This window comes from Serinus canaria, chromosome 3 (genome assembly GCF_022539315.1).
Source record: "Serinus canaria isolate serCan28SL12 chromosome 3, serCan2020, whole genome shotgun sequence".
Lineage (NCBI taxonomy): Eukaryota > Metazoa > Chordata > Aves > Passeriformes > Fringillidae > Serinus > Serinus canaria.
The window spans coordinates 68,402,025-68,411,058 of record NC_066316.1 but is presented as its reverse complement, the minus strand read 5'-3'; the positions used below and the strand labels follow the sequence as shown (position 1 = coordinate 68,411,058).

General features: G+C 44.9%; 1 protein-coding gene across 1 annotated transcript; it reads right to left on the bottom strand.

Annotated features, from left to right (window-relative positions):
- Nucleotides 1–375: 375 nt before the first annotated feature.
- Nucleotides 376–8,591, bottom strand: CD164 (CD164 molecule). Its single transcript, XM_030236202.2, has 4 exons — nt 8,392–8,591; nt 5,622–5,837; nt 4,433–4,513; nt 376–3,482 (listed from the first exon to the last, which is right to left on the bottom strand). Exons 1-4 carry the CDS (start codon nt 8,486–8,488, stop codon nt 3,313–3,315), a joined length of 564 nt encoding a protein of 187 aa, XP_030092062.2. The 5' UTR covers nt 8,489–8,591; the 3' UTR covers nt 376–3,312.
- Nucleotides 8,592–9,034: the final 443 nt, after the last annotated feature.

The window sequence follows — 9,034 nt, the reverse complement described above, 5'->3', positions numbered from 1 at the left end:
CCCCTCTCCCACCTGACATCCAGTATCACAAACTTTGCTTAGAAGGAGGAGTATTAAGTCTCACAGACTGTTACAAGCCTAACACTTAATGCATACATTGCTCCTCTTTGGCTTTAAGCAGAAAACAAGAATTAAGCTAACATGGAGAAACACGACCTGAATGAAAATTCTTTTTGAGATAACTCTAAATCTGAATCAGTACTGTTAAAAACACAAAGTTAATATTGTTTTTAGGGGCACTAACTCTTCAAACCTTGCATTCTTCCTCTTTTCCTTAGTACTTCTCAATTCCCATGGGAAACAGCTCATCTCCCAGTCACCACGCAGACATTCCTCCTGGGGATTGCTCACATTAAAGGAAGTTCACAGGTAAAATTCCATTCAACAGATTTTATTTATCAATTTGGTTTTGCGATTACAACTGCTTCAGTTTTCTTCCACTGAAGACAAGATACAAACTTTTACAGCAACACTTGCAGAGAACATTCTTAAGGTAACAGCTTGATATTTGCACAAGCTGGCTTCAAGAAAAAGCCAGATAACTTGAAGAGTCACTACGATTGAGTGCCTAAAACTGATTTAGGGGCAAGTACAAGTACAGATCTATGAGCTACCTTCCACTTCAAAACACAAGGCCAGGAAAAACTGCAAGTTGTTACTTCAGGTTTTTTGCTAGTACACAGCACACATCAGCTGATACTGCATTTCACAGAGGAGTCATTACTTTCAACAGAGAGGCAGCCAAGCACATGGTGAAGATGTATAACCCAGCCTCCCCTCCCCCCAAACAACTAAAAGGGAAACAATTCAAGCCACAACTCTGAACTGTGGAATTACACCTTGTGGGCAAGGCTAATGAACAAGAGGTGTGAGTGCAGGCCTTCCAGAATGTGACTAAATTGGTACAGCACAAACTTGAGTTTTTCAGATAGGCATTTGTATATGCCAGAGATCCTGGGTTTCCTAAAGTCTTGGAAAATAGCAATTGCTGGCACCACAACAAATTTAGTAACTAAGGCAAGGTATCCCTTCTACCCTTTAAAACAAAATCTGAGGCAAACAAGTAAGCAATTTTAAGGCACTTTAAACATTATTTTTAGTTTGCTTTACCAGCATACTTTATCAGCAACCTAAATCAGAATTAGCAAAGCTCATGAATAAGCATTTCAGCAACATTTTACAGAGCAACCTCTTTGTGGCAATGTTTTCCACGCTATGAAGTGTTCAGTAGGACTTTTCTGCAAGTTTTCCAAAAGAGCCCTTTGAGGCCAAAAGTTGTATACTAGATATAGTTTGCTTTGCTGTGCTGAAGGCAAACTGTCATATTTCAAAAGAGTATCTTGTTCACTTCAAAGCACAGAATACAAGCTCATGGATTTTTTTTTAACAAATAAATGTAGTAAGATAGGTCTTAGATAGGGAAAGGACAGATTTAAGTGATTTCACAATAAGGCCAAGGATATACCATCTAGCTCACACACATACTGTTGCTGAAAACTGGCTGCTCACTGCTGTTTTCATAAACCTGAGCTGATTGTCTTATTTTTGTCTAGAAACCCAAAAGCTAATGAACTCGAAGATACAGTACTGGTGAGTAACCTCTGCACTTTGTCGCAATTTGAGTTTTCTATGCAGCACAACAGAAACAATGCCATTCAAACTAGAAGAACAAAAGAAAGCAACACTGTACATCTCAAGTTTCCAACTGAAATGCACTTAATTTGCTTCATAATTCAAGTCTCACTGCCATGACTATAATCTGCTATCAATGCTATTTTTGTATTGGGTGCCAAATTCCAGTCAAGTCAGAGCTAGTAAGACAGTACTACAGATTATCCCAAAACTGATGATCAGGGGATACAACCAGAAGCTACGCATTGTGTGCTACCTCCACTACTTGATTTTTATCTCTACTTCCATTTTTCCTGTGGGTTTATTTTCACAGGTGTTCAAGTCAGTCTGCATTGGAGATGACGTACCTTTGATACTCAGATCACATGGCTGACCCAGCCAAGAGAGGAAAAAAAACAAACCCTGAACTATTTGGCTGAATAGATTTCCTTCAACAGTTCACTGCAAGGTGACACGAACCTGAAGCCAGGAAGGGGATAAGGGACAGAAAAAAGCTGTAGCCTGCGGTCCCAGGATTACAGCAATCCTGACTAGGATCAAATCAGTAGATCCTCTGAATGGCCCTTAACTGCTCCCTCAGCAAGCAGACATACAGGAGGGTAATAAAGAAAAACAACAACAACCCAAGCTCCTGAAATTAATTGCAAAGAGTTTTAAGAACCGTTTGAATAACAAAAACATCAGGATTTCCCAAACATCAATATTTCAAGTATAAATGTGAGCTGTTGCCTTTTTATACAGGGAGTGAACTGAATTATGTCACTAGTTTTATGGTTGGTCTTTGCAGGCCAGAACTAAAGGTAAACAAGCCAAAGCCTCAGTTTGTGGCTGAACATTGCTGTACCGTACTCCTTACTCTAAAACAAAATCACTAAGGGACAGTGATTCTAGGGAATTTTTTTTTTAAACTGGAATGCTCAAGTCACACGTGTTCTATATTCCTATGTAAAGTAAATACTTAGAAGTTTTATTTATCTTTGATATAGCTGGGACATGCTATACTGAAATTTAGTCTTTTAAGGCACTAATATTTATTTTCCCCATTAGAAGGATTATTCCTATATCCACCCCCAACATTAATTGGAAATGGCATAGGAATTCTGTTTGGAATTAAGTATTTTATGAGGCAACTCTTATTCTTGTGTAAAAAAAAAAAAAGGGTTATGCTATTCTGTTAAGACATTATCTAATTCTACATTTTTGTCCATCTTTCTAGCAACACACTGTAAGAGCCATAAGCTACTACAAACGTTATTTCACTCCCTGAAATCAGTCACCAATAATTCACATCTTGATAAAACTGAAGGGATATTGTATCAGGTGTTGTTTATATTAACCTTCAGAATAAGTAATATTAAGATTGTCTACAGGACAGTGTTGCCACTGAATAAGAATCTCTGGACATTCTACATTTGGCATATCAAGAAAAGTCCCACATCAGCAGCCACTAAAGGAAAATAAAACAGCCATTAGAACCCATGCAGCATATTGCAAGTAATCCTGTTGAAGAGATTCATATCACGTCTTGCCAAGTATAATGTTGCAAAAATATTCATTTGAAGTCTTCTTTTAGAGATTTAAAGGATATTATGAACTGCTGTCTTCCACGAGCAACAGAAAATATTTTGGTTCAGTGAACTACAGGTGTTGGGCTACTAGTCCATTACCAAGGGGCAGGTCCTAAAGCGTGTGGTAATTTCGGTCTTTAGATCTGCAGAATTTGTACAGGAAGAAAATAACAGCCTGCAGACCCAGAACAAGGACAATTCCACCTATGAAACTCGCAGCATCAAACGTAGATTTGCGTGGAACAGGTACAGGAGCCACAGTAGGAACAGTAGCATTTGAACCTGTTAAACACCAAATTAGAAACTGTAAGTGTACAGTGCTCACAACAGTTCTACAGATTTTAGTGCTGGATTCCTTGTATTAGGATTACTCAAAAAATCAAAATAACAATAAGAAAACAAAAAATAATTGAAAGTGAAGCCATGCCAGCATCTGAATTTAGATTACTGGTACTGAAATTCTGACTAAATGCTGTTTGTACAAGGCTAGAGCTATTTACAGACAAACTGCCTTGGACCTCAAAACTGAGCAATACCCAGCTGGACTTTATTTGTACTTCAAAAAGCCAAAGCCTTTCTCCAGTCGCTGCTCCTTCCTCCAGTTTTTTTGGGGGTTTTTTTGCTTAAATTTAACACAAATTGTTATCCTGCATTTACTGTACTTTACCCCAAGAGTTAGGCTTCAAAAACCAGCTGAAGTCACAAATACAAAGCTGGAAATAACAGCCATCTGCTGATGGGTAGTTTTAAAGAGCTTTACTTTGTGGGACCTTTTCATGAAATGGCATACTTAGGACTGACTTGGAAATAAAATACTTCAGCTTACTCCCATCACTGTAGCCCAATTTCACTTAACAAAAACAACAACAACAAAAAAAACCAACCCCTATCCCATTATTATTATGCTGCAAAAACAAAGTATGACCTCATAAAAGACAGGGGAGTTAACAAGGCACTTCAAACCACACTATCGAAATCATCCTGCTGATCTCATCTGACCAACATGTTTATGACTTTTTACCAATTAGCTCTATTTCTCAGGCTTTACAGCCTTGCTACTTGCATACATCACCTTAACATAACTAGACTTGCCATAAAGTTAGAAGTGACAACACCAGACACACCAATACTACTTTAGTGGTGTCACTTGGTGAGTCTTTCAAGATAACAGCTGGAAAGTGACCCTGATTTCTGAGTAACTAACGCTTTAATTATGGAAGTTGTAGCATTACCTGCAGCAGTGGCTGTCGTGGTGGCTGAAGTCACAGTAGTTTTAGGCAGAGGAGCATGAGTAGTTGCATTGGTGACGTTGGCTATTGGAGAGAAGACAGCACATACACACCATGAACTCCAAAGCAAAGTTTGCAAGCACTGACGTTCCTATACAAATGATTTTTCCTGTTTTGATTTAACAAGGATAACCTTTGCCCTCAGTCTGTATCCCACACAATTAAGGTGGTGAACTGCATGGCATTAAGCCAAGGTTCTGCAACAAGGATTATTTTCAAACTTGCTTACTACTGTTACCCAAATACTTCAAGGTTCTCCACAGATCAGTGATTCTGTGTTCAGACAAAACAACTTTTTTCTCAAGCACTCATATAAATGCTGGTATCTGAACAAGAATCAAGAGATCAGCTTCAAGACATCTGAGAATTTGTATCAAGGCAAAGGACTTCCATTAAACTTTCATTAGAATCAGTTAGTATTAATTGTACTAAAAAGTACCTAATCTAATACCTCTAGACAGGAGATACACAATCTTTCTTCTCCTGTCCTCAAAACACTAAGTGTGAATGCCATCACTGGAATAAAACCACTCACCTAAAAGAAAACTGTCTCCTAAAAACTTTCATAATCAAACCATGTAGCTGGGTCTCTGACCTCTCCCCCTCCCCTAAAGATCAGTATTACTAAAAATTCATCAGTATTCCACTAGGTGCCTGGGACAAGTGTCAACATCAGTGGGTTTATTCAAAGCTAATCACCCTACCATACATTAGGCTGTTCTGAGCCTCATCAAGTACCACTTGTTACCTCCCAGCTACCTTGATCAGCAAGTTTTTAAAAAGTAGGTGACTTTTTTTAAAAAAATTTCCCTGTAGAGATGGCAGAGAAATTTTTGAGAAAAAAAAAAAAAAACCAACCAAAAAACCCCAAACTCCTAAGAATTCACAATTAGTGGCAATTACTAATTCAATTACCAGAGAGCCAATTTTTAACACAGAAAATGCTTCCTACCAACATAACTAAGAGTTTTCTAAAATCCACTTCTTCTAAACCTTGTAACCTTTCAAGCATTCTGCACATCAGATTTTTAGCAGCCAAGCTACTACAGTGAACTTTGGAAGAAGCCCATCTTTTGTGTTATTCACCAGTTCCTAGTTTCCTGACATTCTGAGTTCAGTGCTTCTGTATTACCTATAGGAGTATGAGGTGTGGTGGCAGGACTGGCTGTGGTAGCATTGGAAGACGCCGTGGTCACATTGGAAGATGCTGTGGTGGCATTGGAAGACGCTGTGGTCGCATTGGTGGGTGTTACAGTGGCATTGGAAGAAGGTGTTACAGTGGCATTGGAAGAAGGTGTTACAGTGACATTGGGCACAGTACCACTGGTAGAAGGAGAAACTGTGGAAGCTATGAAAAAAAAAAAGTTACATTAGAGAGATTAGTGACAGCATTGAACTAAATTCCAACCCAACAAAACAACATCAGCAGGCATAGCTTTAGGAATTTTATACAGCACTGAGTTCTACTGCAGTTTGGGTTTGAAATGACAGAGCTTTTGAATCCACCATACTAACATCAAAAGTTGCATGAGTGAACACGTGAAAAATCTTGTCACAGGCAGCCCCAATCAAGCCTGCATTCAACTGGCAACTCAAGATTCCTCAAAGCAAACTGGAGTGAGAAGATCCCTACTGTCCAAGCAGAAACTGTGTATGCTTTACACAGGAGAGCACTAGGTATAGAGCACTGCGACTCAGAATGTACCTGAGCTTTAGGTAAAGCAGCCAGCTATAAATACAGTAGAAAGCAATCAAAGTATGGGAAATAAAGACAAGAACCTGGAGAAATGCAGGTACACATGCATAAAAAGAAGAGCAGAAAAAAAGTCAATCTATTTGTATTTTGATCACAGCAGAAGCCAGCAACCTAACCAGTCCAGCTGCTTTTTCACGTCAATCTCAGGTCAAACACTGTTACCTTAAAAACACAACAAAACATCCATTAACTGGATCAAGTAAGATCTTCTACAGTTTTACCACATTAGTTTTAATTGAGACTTACTCATCCAGCCATCATACTCAGCAAACCCACATACAACCCACAACTCCTTCTGTTGCATGCTTTCCAGCACATTTCACATCATATCCACCCACTCCAGGCACCTAGGGGTGACCTTTCACTTTTCCTCCATGAAAGGAATGCTGCTATCCACAGATCTTTGGCAGGCAGCACACTCATTTACCTCTCAAATAACAACTACAAATACATTAGCTAACTTCAGCATTCTGACTGTCTGAAGTAAGCCTGAATCCACAAGGCCTTTCTCTTGGTTATGGCTCTACTACTATCAGGCCAGAAAGGCTGGCACATTTCCTTTCACATAAGAAGATATGAAAAGACCTTTGTGGGTTTGCATCAGTGAGGTGTGCAGGAGCTGCCCCAATCCCTTCAGGAAGGCAGCACTCAAAGCACTTCAAGAGCTTTATGACTGTTTCTCGATAACAGATTTCAGGAGGGGAAAAAAAAAATCTGTCAATTTTGATGGATGTACATCTGAGGAACGATCACAGCATACACAACAGCCTCTGACAAGTGAAAAACCTGCACTTTTGTAGATTCCTCACTGGTATGTGGAAAATTTAGCACAGCACATCTGTTAAGACAGGAAGACAGCTGGTAGAGCCCACTTATACCAGGTACACTAGGACTTCTAATTTAGTTTCAAGAACAGCCTTCCCAGACTAACATGGGGAAGGATCAGATTTGTAAGAGTCAAAGATGAGATGCTTTTATCAATGAGCTGTTAACTGCAGAATCCGTGGCAGGATCTCAGACATTGCCCAATGACAATTCCTGCTGTGAAAGACCCTCTGTGGGGTCTTTTACATGGGATAACAGCAAGTTCCCCAACTCTCCCCATCAGCAGACGCCTGCTCTTCACTGAAGGAAAAAAAACCAAAAACCCTCTGATACCACGAACTCAGCTTTTCAGCCCAGCCAAGATGACGTTTGCTCCCAAGACAAACCCGCTGTACTGGCTCTCGCACAGGGCAAATTCGGATACTCCCCTTACACAGGAGGAGGAAACCAGGAGCTACGGGAGGGGTCTGGCCTGCCGGCCCAACAGTGCCCTCTCCCGTCGCAGCTGAGCGACTTTGCTAGCAATTTTGTGCTAATCCCCGGCGGAGCAGTCCCGGAACAGCCCAGGATGCCGCTCCCGCAGGGTGTCCCGCATCCCGCCGGCGGGGCAGGGCTGCAGGAGACCCCTACGGGCTGGAGCAGCGGTGGCCGGGCACCCTCGGCTGAAGCCAGCGCCACTACGGAACGCGGCCAGAAAATACTGAAGAGCCTCCAGACAACTTTTTGTTTTGTCTTTTTTTGTTGCTGTCTCCGCGTTTTGGGGCTCGCGTCACAATTGGCGGCTCTCGGCCCCGCAAACACTTTGGCAAACTGCCCACGGGGCCCGAGCTGTGGGCAAACCCGCGGGACGAGTAACGGGGCTCCCACCGGGATGAGGAACACGCGGCACCAGGGCCAGAACTACACGGCTACACCAAGGCACCCCGGCTCCCAGACCCGTTCCAAGGGTGCGCGAAGCAGCCGCGCACGGTTCCCTGGCACCGGCTCCCTCCTCCAAGGGGGGATAACAGAGGATAACGGGTCCCAGAGCGGCACGATCAGGAGAGCGGCTCATAAGCTCGGCGGGCTGCGGCCGCTGCGCCCAGGAAGCGGCGGCGGCGGCCGAGCGAGCGCCGGGGGAGCGCAGGGCGGCTCCCGACGGGTCCCGGGGCTCCGCGGCGCTCCCGCCTTCGGAGCGTCCGGCAGCAGGCGCGCACCGACGGACAACGCCGCCGGGCTCGGTGCGCGGAGCCCGCTCGCCCCCCACAGCGCCGGGCACGGGGCGGGGCTGCCCCGTCAGCAGCTCCCGAGGAAAGGAGGGGGAAGGGCGCGGATCACTCACTCTCGGTCGCCGTTGCGACCGCGGCCAGCCCGTAGAGGCAGCACGCCACGGAAACGATGGCGATCGGGAACGTAAATGTCGTAAATGTCCGGCCCATGGTGGCGATGCGGTGAAACGAGGGGGCTGCGACTCCCGCTCCTGCTCGGCACTTCCCTTCCCTTCCCTTCCCTTCCCTTCCCTGCTCCGCTCCGCTCCCGCTGCCGCCCCGCGCCGCGTCACGTCACGGGAGCGCCCCGGGCTGGCTCCGCCCCCCGCCCGCGGCGGCGCTGTGGTTCCGCTCGGCTTCCTCCTGCCCTCCCCCCATCCTGCGGGTAATGGAATGGTCCGTGGTGCGGCAGGGCGGTGCTGCTCCCCCACGTGACCCTGCCGCGCCCCCGGGAGGGAGCGTTTCCCGCGTGTCACGTGCCTTACGTCACCACGGTGGTCCCGCCCCCTCCCCCTGGGTCCGCTCATTGGCTGAGGGCGAGGCGGGGGGCGGGGCAGAGGCGCGCGGGCTCGCGTTTCCCGCGCGCGGGCGGAGGCTATGTGCTGGTCCTGGGCAGCCGCGCCTGGCCGGCGGTGTCGCTTACGGGGGTCGCATTGGGCGGTGGGGAGAGACGTGCTCCCACCGGCCCACACCAGCTACCCGTGGCCACGGGCCACA